Raw genomic sequence first — 23,000 nt, 5'->3', positions numbered from 1 at the left:
ACAGTGGTATGGAGCTTTGAGACTCATAGGGCTAAAGTTACCCCTGGTACTTCCAAGTAGGTAACACTTAACATGTCAGCTGCAAAATTGGGTTCTGTAGCACTGCTGATGCTGCAAAGTTTGAAAGCAGCTCACGCAGTGCTTCCAGTATTTTCAGCCATGTGTTAGCACTACCATGTCCTGCACACATCAGGAGCTTCTGATATGAGCAGATCGTGACATCAAACAGCTGTTTTAGCTGATTTGATACATGTTTTTGAAATTTGGAATGCATTGGTCCAGAAACTCCTGTGCTAATCACATAAAGCTGAAAATGCACAAGATTCTTTCACGCACTATTTAAAAGGCCAGCAATTCAACTTGCGAGTGAGGTGCATCAGACTTTCCCTATGGTAGGCCACTTTACATGTATCGCAATTCCATATCAGGAAATCCACTGAACTTCACTTGACATATTATAGTTCTGGTTTAGCAGGCTCCAACAAATTCAATTGACTGTAAAATTTTCTTTAAATATTCTAATGATTAAATGGTTTACTTTAATGAATATAAATAAATACCCATGGTGGTCCTGCTGATGGCAGGTACTGGTTTAGTTGCCATCTTCTTTGACAGATCTGCCGGCTACTCAACTAGAATTGGTGACCACTGTTGTTACTGCACTGCAGACATCAAGGAGAGTTTCAATGATGGAGCGGACTCCAGGGATGTTTGGGATCTCAGCAGGACTGGGTTGGCAGGCACCAGCACAGAGGGTGGGGGTATGTGGGATATGGCAACAGAGAGGGGGGGACGTGGATGCGGGCTATAAAACTGTGAGGGGTAGTGTGGGCCTTTGATTGGTACCAAAAAACATCTTACCCCCACTTTCGCTGACAGTGGCCCACAAGGTTATCCTGTCACAATGCATGTTGGTTGTGGATCTCTCTGCCACCCACTAAATGTGAGTGGCAGTAGGATGAGATACTTAACTGAACATTAATTGTCCACATAAGTGCCTCAGTTGATCCATTGGTGGGTAGTCCACCCAAAGCTTCCACACCACTTGTAAAATCGTGGAAGGAGCAAGAAGGGATAGGTATGGCATGAAGTCCTATTTTACACCTGTTTTCCCACCCCCAGGTGGCCCATAAAATCCAGCAGCACATTTCTATTCAAGAACTTTGCAACAGCAAATATTAGACATTGTTACTTGTAAGAGTAATTCAAAAGTGATACATCTGTGGAGGAGAAACCTCACTGAACAGTCTATTAATACAAATTTACTTCTGTCTGACACAAATTCACTTGTTTATTCTTTATTAATTCTGAATTTGATATTGGTTAATTGAGGGTGAGATCCATAAGGATGGACTGAAGGAAGGCAATCAGATATTTTAAGTAAGGTAATTGGTGAGAATCCCAGAAGTGTGGCTGTCCTGGACACCCTGGAGTTTACCTGTAGGTTTTTTTGCCCACAGCCACTCTGATTGGTGGGTTAGAGGTCTGTGAAATGAGAATTTCTGAAGTTAAAGGCTTTTGCCAAACAGGCCTGAAACCACGAAGATCCAAAGAGGGATTCAGAGAGACCTTATGGTGGGGGGAGAAACCAATCCTGAGCGGGAAGGCAGATGATGATGAGGGAGCTGGTGGTGGTTGGGGTGAGGTCCAATTTCGATTGAGAGAGAGGTGGATAGAGAAATCATGGGAATCAGTTAACTGGGTACCTTGTCAGTAGGAAATACTATTGTTCTTACTGAACCATAAGCAGTACTGTAAGGACGCTTAAGACATGGTTTCAACCCTCGTCACTTTCTCTCACTCATTGGGAAATTCAACCAACAGAAGTTAAAAATGGAATCATTGTTACAATGAAGCTGTGTCTCTTCATTGTAATATTTAAATGATGAACCTCTTGTGAACACATTGGTCACCCATCCCTCACCCTGCTTTCTTTGAAACCAGATGCTATAGATTCTATACAGAGCAGAGGAGGCCATTCAGCCTATCAAGTTTGCACTGACTCTCCAAAAGGGCATCTTACCCAGACCCACACTCCCACCCTATCCCCGTAACCCTGCACATTTACAATGGCTAATCCACCTAACCTACACATCTTTGGATACCAGGAAGCAATTTAGCATGGCCAATCCACCTAACCTACATGTCTTTGGACTGTGGGAGGAAACCAGAACACCCAGAGGAAATCCACGTAAACAAGGGGAAAATGTGCAAACTCCACACAGACAGTCAGCCCAATGGAAGAATTGAACCCAGGTCCCTGGTGCTGTGATGCAACAATGCTAACCACTGTGCCACCGTGCCACCCAGAAGCAGGCGGATTTGAGGCAAATGAGGATTCTGTTTCAACTTACTTTAGTTTTAGTATCTGGCCCATCCTCTTTTGGAAGTTAAGATTCAGCCCCAGTCTCTGAGAACTCTGGAACCTATACCTACTGGTGGCCAATGTTGCTTTTTCTGCTTCCCTCTTCTTGATGCTACTTCTCCTCACTGGGCAGACCAGTATCAGAAAAGAGCCCTATAAGAAATGCTAGACCCAATTCAAATATTTCATTCATCATTTTGAATAGGTTTGATGGGCACTGGGAACCTAAGGAGTAACTATCCAATGTGTTAGGCAGAGCATATCCAGCACATTAAGCCATATTAGATACCTAAATGTCCATTTGCTGCCTGAAAATGACTGTGGTGTTGCAGTGTTTCTATGCCCATATTTCTGTAGCAGCTGGCTGCGAACTAATGCTGCTGGAGAAGGACCCATTTTTGCTTTGCTCAATAATCACTGACTATGCCTCTTTGCACTGGTCCTTATCAGCTTTCCAACACCATACCTTTCACTTCTGCCAACTAGCAAGCAGCCAAGCTATGCTGCTAATTGTGTGGATACCCACCCATTCTATTTAAATTGACAGAATCCTAGATTGCAGCTTTGTAAATAGGCAGGTGAGAAAATGTATGTCTGCTGCTGCCAGAGGGGAAGCAGTTGTGCACTGGTATTGTCACTGGACCTAGTACTGAACTGAAGATGTGGGTTTAAATTTTACAAGGCCGATAGTTAAATTCAAATCCAATAAAACTCTGGAAATAAAATCTGACCATGACTTGATTGTCATAAAAATCCATCTGGTCCACTCATATCCTTTAGGGATGGAAACCTGTCATCCTTATCTGTTCCTGCCTACATGTGAGTCCAGGCCCACAGCGATGCCCTCTGAAATGGCCTAGCAACCCACTCAGTTCAAGGGCAAATAGGGGTGGGCAATAATTGCTGGACCAGCCAGTGACACCCATATCCCAAGAAACAATATTTTTTAAAAGTTGCAAAGCTGTGAGACGGGATCACTGATGCAACCACTGATCTGGATAGCCAGGTCAGTCCAAAATAACATGTGGCCTGGGTCATTTTCTCTTTTCAGTTTTCTCTGTTTTTTGAAAAATTCCACCTTGCTTCTTTTTTTGTAATTATGACTCCTGCTAAATGTCTTGCAGTCCCATTCCACAGCTGACTGACAGGCCTGCCCAACAACCCCATCTTACCAGTACTGCCCTTCTGTGGCAGCATTATTGAAAATAAAATTCTTGAAGAGAAATACAAGAAAAGGCAGGGGGAGAGAGAGAGACAGAAACAAAAAAAAAGAAAGAAATGTCAAAGTAAGATGAGAAACATTAAAATGAATTGAGAGAGAAAAATCAAAATTAATTGTGAACATACATGATAAAGACGGAGATAGAAGTGAGGAGTGAAAAACTTAAGTGTCGAAAAGAGGCATTAAAGTGAAGGAGAGTGAGGTGGGAAGAATGTGGAAGTGAATGAGTTTCACAAGAAAAAAGTGACCAATCAGTTCAACTCCAGCAAAGTGAAGAATATATAAATTGAAAATTTAAGACTAATACATAACATAAAAGCATATTAAACTTTTCTTATACTTTGTCATAATAATAGTAAATAGGCCTAGTGACAGCACTGGTAGGGCACTAAGAAGTGCAAGTAATCTAGGATGTGAGCAGTTAAAAATGTTAAGCAATTTTAGTACATTACCTTAATCTTAATATTGGCAAACTGATTAAGAAGCACAACAGACTAAAGGAACAACAGAAAACATGCTCTTGCTATCACTATCTTGGCAAAAAGGTGAGAATTTCAGAGTTAGCACAAAACACATGCAAAAATTAATACTGAAGTTCTTTTTAAAGAGTTAGCAAGTTATAACGACATTAGAAGTCGAATTCCAGTTGCATGTTACACTGTATACCTTCAGTTTCAGGCTGAGGTTTGGTAATGTCCTGAGCTGGTGTGGGGTGTTTAGGAACATACTTTTTGGAAGGAGGTAGACCTTTTGATGGAAAAATTATTTCATGGTCAGAAACAAAGGTGACAAAAAGTACATGTTTAAATTGATTAAAATGCCAAATGTCTAAATCTATGTTGTACGATACAATTATTTAATTTGGCTTTTGTCATGAGAACATGAGATCTTCTAAAACTCTGCTCCAGCATACAGCTTAGCCTTATAAGCGCATAGATTAAAGATTGGGCACAGAGGCAAACATTATGCCTCCAATGTCCCAGCAATAAACAGTAAAAAATCAGAAATGTTGCAAACTGCATGTGACTGCCTCCAAACTAAAATTTTTAGTTCATATTGCCATCAACCAATACATTGCCAGGAAGTTGGGCTTGAAATCATTACCTTTATAAATATATCAGGAAATCTCAAAACACAGTTGAAATTTGAACAAATTCTACAAACAGAAGGTTAATCAATATCACAAATAAAAAGAAAGGTTAACATTTTGCATATGACCTTTCCAATCAACTGTTGACTGACATGTTCACTTCTGGAATTTGCTGGAGAAATAAATTCAATAAGACTTGATTTGGGTGCAAAGATAGCGATATATATTTGCTCTGGGGTCCCTTTAAGGCAGGCAGCATGCTTGATTGTAGTGTGCAGCCCAGCGCAAAATGTGCTGCTAATTGTTGACCGCATTGCGCACCTAGTCTGGGCTTCTTTAAAGCAGCCTGTCCATTTTATAGGAGAACTAGTAGCCATAGCTGCTGCGACAGTCGCAGGATGGCTTAGTTAGAAGGAGCAACAAATGAAGCAACAAGCCAGAGAGGACTGCCAAATTTTTGGACGGTGCTGGGCGCTTCAGTGATGGAGGTCAAAAGGGAGAGAACATTCCCACAAGGGACTCTCGAGGCACACCTTCTTGTTCGACAGTCCATCAGGACCTAGGGTTACTTGCTCCTCCACTCAGGTTTGATGGGTTCTGAGATAGTTGATGATTCCAATGTGCAATCTACAGACTGCCACATATGGGACAGGTGTTGCTTGAAGGGCAAGGTAGATTGGTTGTTTGGAAGTTTACGTACTCCCTCAGATGCCTTGAATTCTTCTCTACATGTTTTTGACAAAATCTCTCAACATGTTGTGCCTTCCAAAATGAGCCTCCTCTATTTTGGCTGGTCACAAGTCAAGCCCTCCCATGTGTCAATGGATACACTGGATTTCTTCCAGAATGCTTTGAAGACATCCCTAATACACTGCGGTCAGAGCCCGTAAAGCATCAAGTTGGATCTCCTGATCTCAGTCTGCATTTTAACTGTATGGAGATGTTGGCTGGTTTCTATCTGTATTGCAGTGGAAGATGAAATACTGGCCACCAGATGCTTTGTCACATTGGTCCGTAAGTGCCGACATGGAGTTTGACACCATTTCCATGTCAAATAGAAAAGGCTCCAAGCTCTGTGCTCAGCCTTTGCCAAGTTGAAGTTAGATTTCTCCATGCTCCTGGAAAGTGACAAGAAGCTTGGTGACAGACCTGTCAATGCAACAACCATTTTGGTGTGCACCAGTTCCTCAGTATTCTTCTGCATTCCATCTCATCCAAATTCTTATCTGAGTCCTCTGTAACAGCCTTCATAACCTTTCACCTCCCCCCCCCTTTATCAAGAATGTATCAACCTGTGCCCTAAAAACATACAAATTCTTCCACCATTTTTTGAGGAAGAGTGTTCCAAAGACTCATGACCCTCAGTGAGAAATGACTTCTCCTAATTTCTGTATTAAATGGGAAACCGCTTTTTTTCCAGTGGCCGCTAGTTCTAGAATCTGCCACAAGATGAAGTTTCCTTGACACACCTACCTAGTCAAGACCTCTCAAGATCTTATGACCATGATTCTCCCAGTCCGACCCACTAATTTCTTGGTGGGTCAGGCCAGGCCGGGAGAATCACGTGAGCGCCGATTCATGGGATTTGTGCATACGTCCTTGACACGCGTGCATCTCCCAGCAGCGGATATCCGGCGCAGTGGGGACTACGCTGGAAACAAGTGGGAGCACCAGGTAAGTTATTTTAATGTGATTTGAATGTAATTATCGGGTACAAGACAGAATTCTCCAGGCCCGATTCTCCAGGCATCTCCCACCCCGCCACGACAAATTCACTCTGGCAGGGTTTAGCTTCCCATTTTCAGGGAACTAACAGGAAACCCAATTGGATTGAAGGGGGTGCCAATCAGAGTCCCCTAGGGAGTCGGGTGGTGGGAGGGAGAACCGTATCCTTGTAGTGCTAGCCTTTGCCCAAGGAGCAAAGTGTCTTTGCCCAGGGGGCACCTTGGCACTCCCACCAGGCATTGGGCAATGCCAAGGAGGTGGAGTCTAGGGGACAGGGCATGGGGGGGTGATCAATGGCAGTGGGGGGTCCAGCTGCCACTCTGCATTGGGATCAGTCAGGACTGGAGGGAGGCCAGAGATCGGGGCGGGCTGGGGAGGGTCTGCCATGGAGTCTTTGCCTCCCAAAAAGGGGAGTGGTCTGCCTCCTAGAGGGGGTGGGGGGGATTGTCACTGCTGGGGGGCGGGGAGAATGTAGGTCAGGGCGTTTCTGGACTTGGGGGGGACTGTCAGGGCTGGCCTGGGAATGCTTGTGGGGGCTGCGATTGGGCCATGGGAGCGGCTGGGGGAACAGGGTTGTGGGGGTCCCTGGCTGGCAAGTGATCGAACTGGGCAAAATGCAGGCTAACAGCTTGGGGCCACTGACTCTGGCATGAAGAAGTCACACACACCCCCTTCCCCACCCCCCTTAAGTTTTAATGATTTTCACAATTGTGACCTCTGCATTGCGCAGAGTGTGGGAGATTCTAGTGTGAACTACCACTAAGAAAACAATCGTGATTTACACCAGTTTTCCCATGAATTCTGTTTTTTTGGGAGAATTGCCTCCTATATGTTTCAATCCTCTTACTCTTCTAAATTCCAGTGGATGCAAGCTACATTCTACAGTCAAAGAGATGTGATAACATTGACCACCCCCTTGGTGAAGCAGATTTTATCCCACTTGTCTGCCTTCCATCAAGATCAGCACCTTGTAAAACAAAAACTTAATAAAACTACCAATAATATTGAACACAGCACTTCAACTAACTACACTAGCAAAAAAAAGGTCAAAATACCTTTAAATAGCACTGTGAGGAGGTGGTAAGGAGGACTTAAAGTGATGGAGGGAGCAGTCCCTCATGCAGCTCGGAGTGCTTCAGAGGTGATCCAAAATGGTGGACTGTGCATCAAATCAGGATTACAGGCTGTCTTACAATGAGACCCAATCATGCTAATGTTTCCAGTGCACACATGGCACACCTATCTGGCACATCTTTACAGTCATGTAACATGAACAATGGTAAGTGACTCAAAGGATTCCATCAATGATGTTTTTTGAGTTTCAAACTTTCATAGTGTCAGCAGCACTACAATACTGAATTTTGCAACCTGTTTTTAATCCAGATTTCCAAATTTGAAGATCAAAAACATGCTTCAAGAACTTCATATTCATGGAAAAGAAAATCAAATTTTGAGTAAAATGGGCTACCAATGCACACTCCCCATTTTTTGACCCAGGGACAGAAGTTAAAAGTACCCTCAATATTTCATCATATAAATTAACCAAAAAATGTTGCAATAGGCTGGACAACATTTTAAAGAAAAAGGTAGACTAATGCTTCAGATTGGTTCCAATTTCAGAATAGCCATAGTCAAACTAACGAGGTCATTTTTAGAAGTGAGTCAAATACTTTTGGACAAGAGTCGAGGTCAAAATGTATTATGTTAACTTTGTAAGATTTTGTGGTTCGGTAGATCTCATAAAGAGGTTCTGAGTCTTGTATAGCTTACCAAAAGTGTTTATTAACTACGCTTAACTATAAACATATATATAGTAAAAGATCTAAGCCAGGAACTGTCTCCATGCTTGCCTCGACATGCATCTCTGTCCAGTACTAGACTTAGCTCTAGACCCGGGTTACATACTCCTTTGTAGCACAGTGTGAGCGGTACTCCATCACAGAATCATAGAATTGTTACGACACGGGAGGAGATCATTTGGTCCATCATGTCTGTATCCGCATTTTAACCCTTTCTGTGCCAGATTGTTACACTATATCAACCACTTTGACCTATCATCATAAGTCTATTTTGCTTAACTGCTTCAGTGTATTTACACATCATCTTAAATGCTGAAAAAACTTTTCAATGCATTTTAAAGGAAATATAAAAAGAAATAGTTTTGAACCTAACCCAGGAAATTTATAAGATGTGCAAAAGCTTTATCTAAAGTGGATGCTAAGTAAGCAGCAATTGGGGTAAGGGCCTGGTAACTGGGGATTTTGTAGAGGTGACGGTAAGCAGTTTTACATGAACAGAATGATAGTGTGGAACTCAACTCTAAGTTAAACCGATTGTCAAGGTAATGTATGAATCAATTCATCTTGAGAGTTGGACAGAGAGGCAAATTGAATTATTGGCAACAGGGGGCACAGGTTCTAGTTTTCTTGACGTTCCATTCAAGAAAGCTGACACTCATTTATAAGCTAGGTCATTCACGCAGCAGAGAAGTGAGTGCTGGGGTTGAAGGGAGTGATGGTGAGTACAGCAAATATGGAAGCTCGGGTTTTTTTAGCTTTCAGTAACATAAAAACACATATAAAAACAGAATGGTCTCTCATTTTTACATATATATATATGATGGCACAATTTTATATTCTAGTCACTCACAATATAACAATTGTACATGAACTTTACTTACAGTTAATGGAACTGAGCTGTGTTTTTTTCTCTGACCAATTCTGACTATGACCATCTTTTGTCTCAGTCAGGCATGGAGATGATGCTATCTTCTTGGAAATACTATGGCAATATATTCCAATTTACAGTATTTTATTTTATGAATACGATTCCTTTTAAGTCACACTATAGTCACTAGACTATCATTAATATCAGTACAATACTAGAATTACGTCTGTCTCACGTAATGCATATTGCCTGTTAAAAGCTGTTTTAGGTAACTATAAAATTACTCTATTTGCATTACCTGCAATTTCAACTAGACACATTCCAGATCCTAGGTTACTGGAATAATAAAGACAGGACCATAGGGGGTTTTATTGTCGTCAGATGCTGTAAATGCAGCTAACATTTTTTAACAAATTCATTGGAAACAGAACAAAACTCAGAACCAAGAAAATGCCTATGTCTTCAAACTTTTGCCCCTTTTTTAAGCTTCTTAAAGATTTGCATGAATTTCCTGTGACAAGGAACATAAGAACATAAGAAGTAGGAGCAGGAGTAGGCCATCTAGCCCTTCGAGCCTACCCCGCCATTCAATAAGATCATGGCTGATCTGAAGTGGATCAGTTCCACTTTCCCACTTTTTCCCCATAGCCCTTAATTCCCTTGCCTACCAAAAACCTATCTACCCGTGCCTTAAATATATTTAGCGAGGTAGCCTCCACCACTTCAACTGGCAGAGAATTCCAGAGATTCACCACCCTTTAGAAGTTCCTCCTCAACTCCGTTCTAAACTGCGCCCCCCTTATCTTGAGGCTGTGCCCTCTAGTCCTGTTGTCCTTTCTGAGCAGGAAGAATCTCTCTACCTCTACCCTATCTATCCCCTTCATTATTTTATACGTCTCTATAATATTCCCCCCTCAGCCTTCTAAACTCCAACGAGTACAGACCCAGTCTATTTAGTCTCTCTTCATAGTCCAACACCCTCATCTCCGGTATCAGCCTCGTGAACCTCCTCTGCACTCCCTCCAAGGCCAAAATATCCTTGCACAAGTGCAGCGACCAAAACTGCACACAGTACTCCAGCTGCGGCCTCACCAGTGCCCTGTACAGTTGCAGCAAGACCTCCCTGCTTTTATATTCTATCCCCCTCGCTATAAAGGCCAGCATCCCATTCGCCTTCTTGATCACCTGCTGCACCTGCAGACTGGGTTTTTGCGACTCATGCACAAGGACCCCCAGGTCCCTCTGCACCGTAGCATGCTGCAGCTTTTCGCCCTTGTAACATGCTTTAATGAACACCTACTGTGAGAATTACCCACAAACAGTTCTTCTCAGCTATTCATTCCCATGAATTCAGCATGCTTACTTTGGGGTTTCTACCAGCCATATGTAACTCACCTGTCAAGAGTCAATGGCACTACCACATATGTCAATTCAATATACAAGCACATATTCCCACCCCTGTGTGAACAGGGTCTCTCTTTCCCTCTCCAAATGCTTGTTTCTCTCTAGTCTTCTTTCAGCCAGATCTTCCTAACCTTGTTCCATCTTTGGGTGAATTTACCTCTTTCTCCTCTCATATATTTCCTCTCTCTAAACTTTCCCTTGGTGCAGTGTTGCTGAATAAAGTCAAGAGTTAGTTCATTGAATGCATACATGTATTGTTTTCCCTTTCCTTTCCATTCTTCAATTGTTTTCTGTCTTATTTCCTTTCATTTCCTAGCTCTTTTGCATTTCTTTGTACAAAATGAAACAATATTCAATTACCAATAAGTTAGTAAACTTCCTAGCACTCAAGTGAATCTTTTGAGTAGTTGTTCTTTTCAAAAATTGCTAAAGCATTAAACACATTGAAACTATTTTAATATTGTTCCTTCTTTAATTATGCAGCTGTTGCAAAACGCCAAGTGGGAAATGAGTCATTTTGTTTGCAAGTTCATTATCAAAATATCAGTTTCAGTCAAAATGTCAGCAATAATTACACACCTTGAATAGTCAGACCTACAGCAATGAATTGTGACACTGTTCATTCATCTGTCAACTTTATTGAACTGAATGTGGGGGGTGATTCTCCCAGCCCCCTGCACTACTCTAGCAGCACAGTGGGTCAGGAGACATAACTGGAGGCCGTTTAGTGAGCTTCCCGCTGGGCGCCACAGTCTCTGTGTGTCTCCAGGCACCGGATTTCCAGCAGCATCAGCTTCGCACTGGAAGTTGGCACAGCACTGATTAAAATATTTAAGTCCCTATTTGAATCTGATTAGCAGGCCCAGGACTTCAGGCCCACTAATCTCTCCCTCCTCACCAGGAGTGGTTCACTTTAGCAGGATTTACAAAAGCACCCCAAAAGCAGTTGAAGGTTGGCCTTAGAGGTCCCCCAGGAGGTTGGGGGTAAAGGGAGGTACCCCTGGGCATTGCCAGTCTGGCAATGCCCAGGGGCACCTTGGAGCCACTGGGCCCACTGGGCATCAGACAGTGCCAAAGGGCCTGGCCTATTGAAAGCGGGGCCTATTGGGGGTGGGACCTGTGGAGGGGAGATCAGTAGAGGTCGGTGAACCCACTGCCATTCTGCACTTGGGAGCAGTGACAGAGGTGGGGAGGACAGGAATCTGGGCTGGCCATCGGAATGGGTGGAGGGTGGTCAGCCTGCCAGTGGGTTCAGGGCTGTGGGTGGGGGGATTGGTTCTACCAGCCACAGATTTTTATCGTGATTCACACTAGGGCAATTTGCAGCACTCAGAATGCGGTAAATTCATTTTGAAAATCCTGCTGAAAGAAACAGCGGGTGTTACTCCAATTTTCCGAATTTGGTACTTAGAATTTTTTTGGCAGAATCCCAGCTATGGTGTTTCTAAGTGCTACTTTGAGTTAAAAAGGTTAAATTTCTAAGGAATTTTCACAGACGTCCTCTGTAACAATGGCAGAAAATGCATTGTAACACTGAAAAACATTTATGTGTATTCTCCATCAAAATTACATTGGATGATAATAATTTCCACAGAAATTCAATGCTAAAGATCTTTAAAGATGCCTCATAGCATTGCAGTAGAGATGATCAGAGAAGCTCACATGGAAAACAGGTTAGTAAGAAAGGTCTCATGAACTATTTATACTACTTAGTTGCTCATTAAAGTTTATCAACTATCTACACTCACATTGTTCCAATGAAGTCCAAAAGATAGCGTTGAACATGGTTAATCAGACAGCTGATTATGAGAAGTGACTTCTCCTATTAGCTTATGTTTAACAAAACGCCAAATCTTTATAACTGAGTGAACAACCTGTATTTAAATAAAGTCATTAGTTTAGAAAAATATCCCAAGGTGCTTAAAAATCAAGCCAAAGAAAAAGATAGTAGGGATGACTAAAAGGTTGGTCAAAAGGATAGGTTTGAAGGGAGAGAAGTGGAGAAACAAATATATTTAGGAAGGAAATTTCAGAGTTTAAGTCTTAATGACTCAGGTCTAGATTTTCAATCTCCAGTTGGGACTGCTGAGTTGGGTGATTTCCTGGTTCAGTCATCCTGACCTTTAAAAATGTCCATCCACAGCCCGGATATTTGGGATGGAATTTTCCCATTCTGATTGCCATGGGAATAGTAGCCAGCAAGACACAGACCATGCAAAGGTCCGTTGACCTCAGGGGGATTTTCCAACTTTGGGGCAAGCATGGCTGGAAAATCTCACCCTTGATTTTTGATCTGGGTGGGGGTAGTGGATACTGAAGCAGGAGTTGGGGCAGACAACCACAGAATGAGTGTACAGTCTGCTGAGTGGAGAAGTGGGGTGGATGGATGGCTTGTATCTATGCTCTGGCACTGTGTTCAAATAAAAAAATCAAAACAATAAACATCCCTCCTGCCCTCACCTCCACATGCTCCCTATTATCCATCCATGACAACTTATGCTAACTCATGCCCTCCACCTGCTATCCTTTGGCTTTGCCCCCTTCATGCCAATTCATCTAGGTTCTTTGGATAGATTCTTGACAGCCTTGACACTTCTTGGATAAATTTGACAGGTTGACACTTCCTGGATAGCTTTGATAGCTTTGATACTTACTGGATAAGTTTGACAACTTTGACAGCTGGACAGTTCTTTAACAGTTCCTTGACAGCTGGGCAGTTCCTTGACAACTGGAGAGCTCTTTACAAGTCCAGCAATAAATTTTGTAATTTTCTGTGTAACCTTTATCTATTACTGATCTATTTTTTTTTCTTCATGGAATACAGTATCAAGCATATTTGTTTATATAGGAATGCCATGAAATTCAAATAGATAACTGTTGTTTAGATGTTATGGATGCCATTTGGTGTTTAAAATGATGTCCGCAATTTATGCATTCACCTTTGACATGTTCATAGTAAACAACGAATGGAACCATGTCGAGCAACAGATTATGATTTGATGCTAACTCACTGATTATTCTCTTTAAGATTTTGCCTGTGTATGGCCATGCAAGAGAATTTTATGGTACCACACATTCAAACGAACAGGCTACCCACAACATTAAAAACTTAGATGGGACATTGACATCCCCCCACCCCCCCAGTGAGTTGAGCTGACTTTAAGGATGCTGCATAAACCAGTTGCTCCCATAAGTTACTCCCCCTGAAACACAGCATATCTTGGAGAGTGAACGTAAATCAAGAAAAGCTGCTGGAAGAAGGAGACTGAGGGAGTATGGCTGTCAGCAGAAGGACATATCCATCCAGATTGTTCAGGAAACAATCCTCCTACCTGTTGCTGAGTGAGGAACAGTGTGTACCACACCTGTGTTTCAGTAAGAAATCTTCACTGAAATCTACCATCTGCAGTAGCCACAGTCTCAGAGCATAGTAATTGTTGTACAGTCAGTGGCTATGAATATGACGATGGCATCGAATGCTTATATGCCTGTCTCCTTCCAGACTAGAGCTGGAGACATTGCAACATCTCAAAGTTTTCCATATACTCTTGCATGATGGAGGGAGTCACTGATAGTTTCTATTCATTAACAGCTAATTATGTTTCATTCTATTTGCCAGGCAAGTGTGAGTGGGGTGAACACAAGGCTTTCCTAGGACTGCAGGTTTCCCCATGGTGGAAGATGTCATCGACTACACACACAGCACTTTGCAATTACTGCATTCGACTCAGTCCTATACTGAATCAGCAGGGATACTACTCACTCAATGACGCACTGTGGTGTAATCATAGGCAGACAGTCATGCAGGTCAATAATGCAGCAGTCATGATGCCTCCTATCCTATCTCCCAGCTGCATTTGACCCACCATGGCAAATCAAATGATGGCTATTTGGAGACAAGGGCTGTCTATTGATCACATCGCTGATAACTCTGCCATTCACACCATGTATACAATGAAAACCATGTTACCATAGTAAATTTAGTATAATGAACTGTTGGCCTGCTGAAACAAAACATCAATTGCCTGGACCAATCAATAGGAGCCCTGCAGTACTGGCAGAGTAGATGTCCAATTTCATGGCAGTCTACTGCATGCTGCACAGCCTCACACAAAGCGATGGGAGAGAAAGCGTGGAAACAACCTAGAGGGCCTTTTTCTGATGGAGCTTTTTGTGAAGAACCTATCTGAGTGTCCTATGAGTAACCACGATTCTCCACTCACTGACAGTCCTTTACCTTCACTAACTCTGACGCCGATCATCATAACATTTGCTTAGCCATGGTGTGAACATAAAACCCACTAGAAAATAAAAATTCCAAACAAAATTTATAAATCAAACCATTCCATATTGCAAACAAAAATCAACTCATCAACCTTATGTTTTTCCTTATTACCTCTCTTTCTCATGCCTTTGTCTTTTCTAATGCTCCAACAATGTTACTCCAGTGGTTCCAGTGTAGTTAGTAGAAGGCTGCTGATGTTCAGTGCACATTATCTTGGAGGATGAAGTGAGCAGCTCTGGTTCTAGAAGGTCTGGTTGTGGACTGCACTATCTTCATGTGAGCGTTAACAATCTGAGCCTGTCTGATGGACTGGCAGGACTGGGAAGATGAATGCTGTCTTCCTAAGAAGACAGTCAGTTTGTGCTCCATGGAGCAACTATCACTCAGCACTTGAGATGGTGCCATAATCCTAGAAATCAATTAGAGGACATATTGTTGGACTGCTGTGACATTTTGCAAGGTCCTTTGCACTGTAATCCAAAATCATGATGGCTGCAGTCTGAACTAGTATGGCAATAGATGATGCATGACAGAAGGCTGTGTTTCACTGCAGCATTCAAACTTCCGAAAAAAGTTGCTGGACTGCAATGGAAGCTGGCACATTAGCCATCAGATGCTGCATCATTGTTGAATCCAGAGGTGTGCTGATGGGAGTTGGTTATAAACTTCATCAGTGGGGCGGCAAAGTGACACAGTGGTTAGCACTGCTGCCTCACAAAACCAGGGACCCAGTTCGATTCTGGCCTTGGGTGAATATCTATATGGAGTTTGCAAGTTCTCCCATGTGTCTGTGTTTCCTAACACACTCCAAAAATGTGCAAATTAGGTGGATTAGCCATGGTACATGAGTAGAGTTATGGGGATTAGACAGAGATGAGGGCCTGGGTGGGATGTTCTTTCAGAAGGTTGGTGCAGACTCAACGGGCCAAATGGTCTGCTTCTGCACTACAGGGACTGTTTGAAGAACAAAGAAAAGTGCAGCACAGAAAAAGGCCCTTTGGCTCTCCAAGCCTGTGCCCATTACGATGCCCTAATTAAATATTTTAAAAAGCCTGCTCTTAGTCAGCCCATATCCCTCTATTCCCTCCCTATTCGTGTACCCATCCAGATGCCAGTGATTCTATGGATTCTATGGTTCTAAACTTGCACCCTGGAAAAAATTATCTCCACATTTTGCACAAAGCTCCAATGACGAGTAGGCACTGGACTCCTCCATGCTTCTTGACAATGACCACAGACTTTCTGGCAGGCTTCCCTGGGCATCAGGTAAAAGTAGGTAGAGAATCCATGTGCTTTCCTTTTTTAAAATTTATTTAATAATATTCAGAAACAAAAATTTACATAAAATTATACAGTAGAAACAAGTGAAACATGCAAAGGATATTCAAGTGCTCAAATGGATTAACCAGGCAGAAATTTGCTTTTGACAAGTATGATGAGACTATCAAGCTACCTTTTACTCATGCTAATACTTTCTTTCATAATGCATGTAAATACATGCAACATTTGAAGGTCAGAAAGTTGTTCAAGGACTTTTTAACTTGCATAGCAATTTACTTAATTGTCCCTGCAGCATAACAACCACCAATTATTCATTATAGTCATCATATTTTCTTCCCTCTGATGTGCTGCTGCTTTATATTACAGCAAACTTTGTCACCAATTAAAAATAATGTGAACGCTTTGGTAACAGAATTTTACTCCTTTACTATTATCATTTTCTTAGAAAAATGTCAAAAATCAAACACGTAAGTAAAATTTTATCACTGCTCTTCTTTTGTACTTGAGTGTGAATGAAGTTGCAGCAGAATTACCTTTCAATGAGTACAGTAATCAAGTGATTATTTCAGTAAGTATATAAGTTTTGTTCTTAAAAAGCAAAAAAATGAAGTTTGTTTTTAAAAGGCTAACTTTAACTGTGACTAAAGAAGTAAGTAAATTTATAATAACAAACATGGAATGTATTTTAAATATGATAGACCAGAATTTTATGAGAATTTGGCAGTATCAGAACCAGTGTAAAAATCGGAGTGATTTCCGCCGATGTGGCCGGCGGGAATTCTGACTGATATTTATGCCTTATTAGGAGGAATCTTTATGCACATGAGAATCAGGCCGCACTCATGGCGTGCTCCCTCTGATTCACCTGCCCTGCCACAACTTAATCGCTGCAAACAATATAAAATGACCCCCAGCACTTGCCTGCACTTGTTGCACATCTATTCCAGGGATGGCAGCCAAAATGTCTCTCACTTTTTGGAAAGAGCCCTCACCAGACTGCTGGATGGAGTGTAGCAGAAGTATAATGCACTCTGCTCCCGCTCCGTAAGAAGGCCTTCCAGCAAGGCCACCATCCTTGCCTGGGATGCAGTGGCAGCCCTTGTGAGTGTCAGCTCACTCCAGAAGCGGATGGAACTGCAGTGATGGAAGAAGATAAATGATCTTCTTCGCTCAGCCAGGGTAAATGAACCACCTGCAGTCTCTCTTTGGGCACCCTCGCACCACCAACACCATCTTTCACCCAGCCACCTCAGGGGTTGCCAACATCAGGAATGAGGTTCTCCTCCTACCTCCTACAATCACCATGTCCCCCCTAGTAGTTGCTATACTCCTCAAACTCCAGCTCCCACTCGAACCCCACGCCAGCCATACCTTATCACCATCTCCAATTCACAACTCCTGCTACACTCACTCTATCTGTGTCGTTGCAGGACAAACTCAACCATAACAAGCATGAGCAAGCATGTCCAGCCAGAACCCTCATGCGTTCCCAGCCAGAACCCTCATGTGAGGAACTAATGTCATCTCCCTTCTCTTGTAAACCTATCAACTGGGACTATCCTCATGGCCCCTGGACCCTCTGGACATGAGCAGCTCCAAGGGAGAGTTCTACTCCATCATGGAAGAAGCATCACAACTGTCATCCAAGCTGGCACTAGCATAAATACTCACACCTCAAGGGGTTCACTAAGTAGGTAGGTTTCTGGGTCACTCACTGATGAGCATCTCACAACTGGAGATGAATAGCAGGCAGAGGCAGGGATGTGCCTGGAAACTGCCACTCAGACAAATGATGGGTGGCCAGGACTTTGCTGAGCCCCTAGCCGATGATGTATCTGGTCATTCAAGAGCTGATGGAACTGCGATGGCAAAGTCGTGAGCATCAGATGGGATGACAGCATCTCCCCCTCAGATTGCAAGGTTGACTGGAGAAATCCCATTGCCTCCTCTCTGAGGAGATGGTACCGTCATTCCAGCGCAATGTGGTAAACACTGCGAGGGTGGCATCCTCTATGGCAGAGGATGTCCACACCATGATTCAGCTCATGACCTCCACATATGAGGGCATGAGCTCCATGGTACAGAGCTTCAATTGCATGGTACAGGCACTAGTGGGGATTCACGAGTGCCTCACTCCACCTGCCCCTCTATCCCATGGTACTGGGGCCATTGGATGCACGAAAGAAAAAGGATCATCCGAAGACCCTGTGGATTGTCAGCCCATCTGACTCCCCCACTCCCTGTGAGCGTCACATCTCCAGCCTCACACAGCAAGGAAGACAACTCTGCAACACCCGTATTGCCCAAAAGAATCTAGAACCTCCAACAGGGGATGCCCGCCAAACTCATCTCAGGCAACATGGGTGTGGAAGTCAGCAGGCTTCTCCAACCTCAGCTGTGGATTTGGGGAAGCGCCTAGACACAGTCGGAGAGTAAAGAAGGGTAGGAAGCTATAGGCAACAATTGGCATGGGTGAAAGTAATCAAAAGAGTAGAAAGGTCACCACTGTATATCGTTCTAGAATAGTATTCACTTTGTTCACCCACAGAGCCTCCACTGTGTAATTTGGTGCTGAAAGCTATGCAAACCCCTAAACACACCCAGCGCTTCATTCCTGATGAGTGTGAGAATGGCTATGCTATGTCCCTTCTGCATTGAAGAAACTATAGATGATTAGCTGCAGGCAAACCCTTCCCAACTCCCAGAAACCCTTCCTATATCCCCACATTCTCATTCATTAAAAGGACATCCATCCCTATCTATACTGTCCAGCCACTTCATGATTTTGAACATCTCAAACAAATTTCCTCTTAGCCTTTTTCTCTTCCAAGAGAAGAGTATCAACCTCTCCAATCTATCCTCATAACGGAAGATTCTTGTTCCTGAATCTATTCTTGTAAACCTCATTTGCACTCTCTTCAATGCGTTCTCTACTTTCCTATTGTGTGGCACCCAGAACTGTACACAATGTTCCAACTGAGGTCTAATTAATTTCTTGTATAAGTTCAGCATAGCCACCTTGCTCTTGTACTCCGTGCCCTTATTAATAAACGCAGAATAATATCTGCTTTATAAACTTCTCTTTCCACCTGTCTTGTCACCTTTAATGATTCTACACAAATACATTCTATTAAGAATTTTACCCTTTATTTTAAGTAATAATACCCCTTATCAACAATAAAGATAAGTGCAATATAAAGAACTGGACAAATTGGAAAAATAACCAATTCAGGCAAGTGTCTAATGAAGCAAAGAGCAAAGCAGAAGAGTGGGCATTCAGTATATTGAAACTTCAGCTAAAAATAAGAGCCAATATAAATAAAGGGGGAAATTCTCCCATGCCGCCTGCCATGGGAATCATATGGGGCAGGGGGCGGACTACACAAAGCTCCATTGACCTCGGGCGAGATTCTCCGGTTTTGGTGCAAGAACCCCACCATAGGTATTTTTTGATCTGAAGAGGGAAGTTCGAGCAAAGAAATTGTCAGAAAACAAGGACAAAAATGGGAAGAAAAGTGCCCAGAACAAACAGAATGATGCTACACACTGTAATTATTTTTGGGGGGAATAATCAATTGGCAGCAATCTGAACTTGGGCACTTAATGTTCATTTAGCCACTCAATTTGTTTGTAATCACTGTTTATTTTACAGTAATTTGGTGATTATTCACTGTTTAGTTTATAGTAATTTGGTGATTATTCAAAGCATTGAGTAATGCTAGATTCATTACCAATGCAATATTCTTTGAACTATAAAGTAAGCTATATCCAAGATATTAGCTATATCACCAGTATTACTGGCATTTCCTACTGATCTGCCAGTATTACCAACATATGGCTTATTGGCGCCATCATCTGTATTAACTAGCAATTTCTACTGGAATACTGGTTCTGAACTGTTCTTATTTCTGAAGAAAATTATTGGAACTTCCTTCTCGGGCTGCCTTCTTGAACTGCTGCATTCCATGAGGTGTAGGTACATCTACAGTGCTGTTAGGGAGGAAGTTTCAGGAGTTTGACACAGCGACTGTGAAGGAACTGCGACGTTTTTCCAAGTCAGAATGATTTGTGCTTTGAACAAAGAACAAAGAAAAGTACAGCACACAGGAACAGGCTTTTTGGCCCTCCAAGCCTGTGCCAATCATAATACCTTAACAAAACTTAAAAAAACGTTCTGTCCATATCCCTCTATTTCCTCCCTAATCATATACTCATCCAGATGCCTCTTAAATGTTGTTAATGTGCCTGCTTCAACCACCTTTTCTGGCAGCATGTTCCAGGCACCCACTACTCTCTGCGTGAAAAACTCCCTTAAACTTTTCCCCTCTCGTCTAGAACCTGTGCCCCCTTTTAATTGACATTTCCACCTCTGGAAAAAGCCTCTGACTACCTATCCTGTCTATGCCACTCATAATTTTGTAGACATCCATCAGGTCTCCCCTCAGCCTCCGTCTTTCCAGTGAAAGCAATCCTAGTTTATTCAACCTCTCCTCAAAGCCAACACCCTGGAGACCAGGTAACATCCTGGTGAACTTTCTTTGCATTCTCTCCAATATTTCCAAGCCCTTCTGGTAGCATGGTGACCAGAACAACACGCAATACTCCAAATGTGGCCTAACCAAGGTTTTATATAGCTACAACATGATTTCCCAATTATTGTATTCATTGCCCCAGTTGATGAAGGCAAACATACCATATGCTTTCTTAATCACCTCGGCCATTGATGTTGCCACTTTTAGGGAACTGTGGACCTGCATGCCCAGACTCCTCGGTATGTTGATGTTCCTAATGATACTGCCATTTACAGTATAATTCACACCTAAATCTGATCCTCCAAAATGCATCACCTCACATTTGTCTGGATTAAACTCCATCTGCCATTTCGGTGCCCAATTCTCCAATCTATCTACATCCTGTTTTATCCTTTGACAATCCCCAGCACTATCAGCAACTCCATCAACGTTCATGAAATAAAAGTATGACCAAGGTGAGGTTAGGGCCAGTCAAGGATAGTAATGGGAACTGTACATGGAGTCAGAAGAGATAGGTGAAGTGTTGAAAGAATACTTTTCTTCAGTGTTCACTAAGGAGAGGCGCCATGTTTTTGAGGATGAGAGTGTGATACAGGCTGATAGGATGGAGGAGGTAGATGTTCTGAGGGAAGATGTGTTAACAATTCTGAAAAATCTGATGGTCACTAAGTCCCCTGGGCCAGATGGGATACATCCTATGACACTTTGGGAGGCAAGGGATGAGATTACGGAGCCTTTAGCTTTGATCTTTGGGTTCTCACTGTCCACAGGGATTGTGCCAGAGGACTGGAAAGTGGCAAATGTTGTTCCTCTCTTCAAGAAAGGAAATAGGAATGACTCTGGTAATTATAGGCCAGTTAGTCTTACTTCGGTGGTTGGTAAGTTAACAGAAAGGGTCCTGAGGGATAAAATTTATGACCATTTGGAAAGATACAGTTTAATCCGAGAAAGTCAGCATGGTTTTGTGAGAGATAAGTCCTGCCTCACAAATTTGATTGAAATCTTTGAGGAGGTAACTAAGTGTATAGACGAAGGTAGAGCAGTTGATGTCATATACATGGATTTTAGTAAGGTATTTGATAAGGTTCCCCATGGTAGGCTCATGAAGAAAGTAAGAAGGTGTGGGATAGAAGGAAATTTGGCTGATTGGATAAGTAACTGGCTGTCTCATAGAAGACAGAGGGTGGTGGTGGAGAGAAGATTTTCAGACTGGAGGCCAGTTACGTGTACCACAGGGATCAGTGCTGGGTCCTCTGCTATTTGTGATTTTTATCAATGACTTGGAAGAGGGGGCTGAGGATGGGTTAGTAAATTTTCTGATGATAACAAGATCGGTGGAGTAGTGGATGAGGTGGAGGGCTCTTGTAGGCTGCAAAGAGACATTGATAGGATGCAAAGCTGGGCCAAAAAGTGGCAGATGGAGTTTAACGCTGCTAAGTGCAAGATGATTCATTTTGGTAGGACAAACTTGAATGCAGATTACAGGGTCAATGGCAGGTTTCTGAGGAATGTGGAGGAACAGAGAGATCTTGGGGTTCATATCCACAGAACCCCGAAGGTTGTCACTCAAGTGGATAGAACCATGAAGAAGGCTTGTAGTGTGTTAGTGTTTATTAACAGGGGGTTTGAGTTTAAGAGTCATGGGGTTATGCTGTAGGACCTTGGTGAGACCACATTTGCAATATTGTGCGCAGTTCTGGTCATCTCACTATAAGAAGGATGTGGAAGCATTGGAGAGAGTGCAGGGGAGATTTACCAGGATGCTGCCTGGTTTGGAGGGTAGGTCTTATGAGGAAAGGTTGAGGGAGCTGGGGCTTTTCTCTTTGGAGCGGAGGAGGATGAGAGGCGACTTAATAGAGGTTTATAAGATGATAAGGAGGATAGATAGAGTGGACGCGCAAAGGTTATTTCCTCTGCTAGATATAGCTGTTACTAGGGGGCATAACAGTAAGATTCATGGTGGAAGATATAGGAGGAATGTCCGAGGTAGATTTTTTTACTCAGAGAGTGGTTGGGGGGTGGAATGCACTGCCTGCTGTGATAGTGAAGTCGGACACTTCAGGAAATTTCAAGCAGTTATTGGATAGGCACATGGAACATACCAAAATGATAGGGACTGGGAATAGCTTAATCTTGGGTTCAGACATAGCTCGGCACAACATTGAGGGCTGAAAGGCCTGTACTGTGCTGTACTGTTCTATGTTCTATATGCAAACTTACTAATTAGACCACACACATTTTCCTCGAATATATACTACAAACAACAAAGGTCCCAGCACTGATCCCTGCCGAACACCACTTGCTACAGATCTCCATTCTGAAAAAACACCCTTACACCGCTACTCTGTCTTCTATAACCAAGTCAGTTCTGTATCCATCTAGCCAGCCCATCCCAAATCTCATGCGATTTTAATTTTTGTGCCAGTCTG

The 23,000-nt window shown here is 42.7% G+C and overlaps 1 protein-coding gene across 5 annotated transcripts in view; it reads right to left on the bottom strand.

Moving 5' to 3' along the window:
* Positions 1–23,000, bottom strand: part of LOC145351065 (CAP-Gly domain-containing linker protein 4) — a 266,003-nt gene that overhangs the window by 106,727 nt on the left and 136,276 nt on the right. For 3 of the 5 annotated variants that reach the window (XM_080200665.1, XM_080200664.1, XM_080200666.1), the window contains one exon: positions 4,254–4,334. The exons of the other annotated variants lie outside the window; for them this stretch is intronic. In XM_080200665.1, the coding sequence (XP_080056791.1) occupies positions 4,254–4,334 (81 nt within the window). The remainder of the gene's footprint in view (positions 1–4,253; positions 4,335–23,000) is intronic. 5 annotated transcript variants of the gene reach the window in all.

The sequence above is a fragment of the Carcharhinus amblyrhynchos genome, chromosome 12 (genome assembly GCF_965287045.1).
Source record: "Carcharhinus amblyrhynchos chromosome 12, sCarAmb.v2.hapA, whole genome shotgun sequence".
Lineage (NCBI taxonomy): Eukaryota > Metazoa > Chordata > Chondrichthyes > Carcharhiniformes > Carcharhinidae > Carcharhinus > Carcharhinus amblyrhynchos.
The sequence above is the reverse complement of the archived record's forward strand: the minus strand, read 5'-3'. Positions and strand labels throughout refer to the sequence as shown.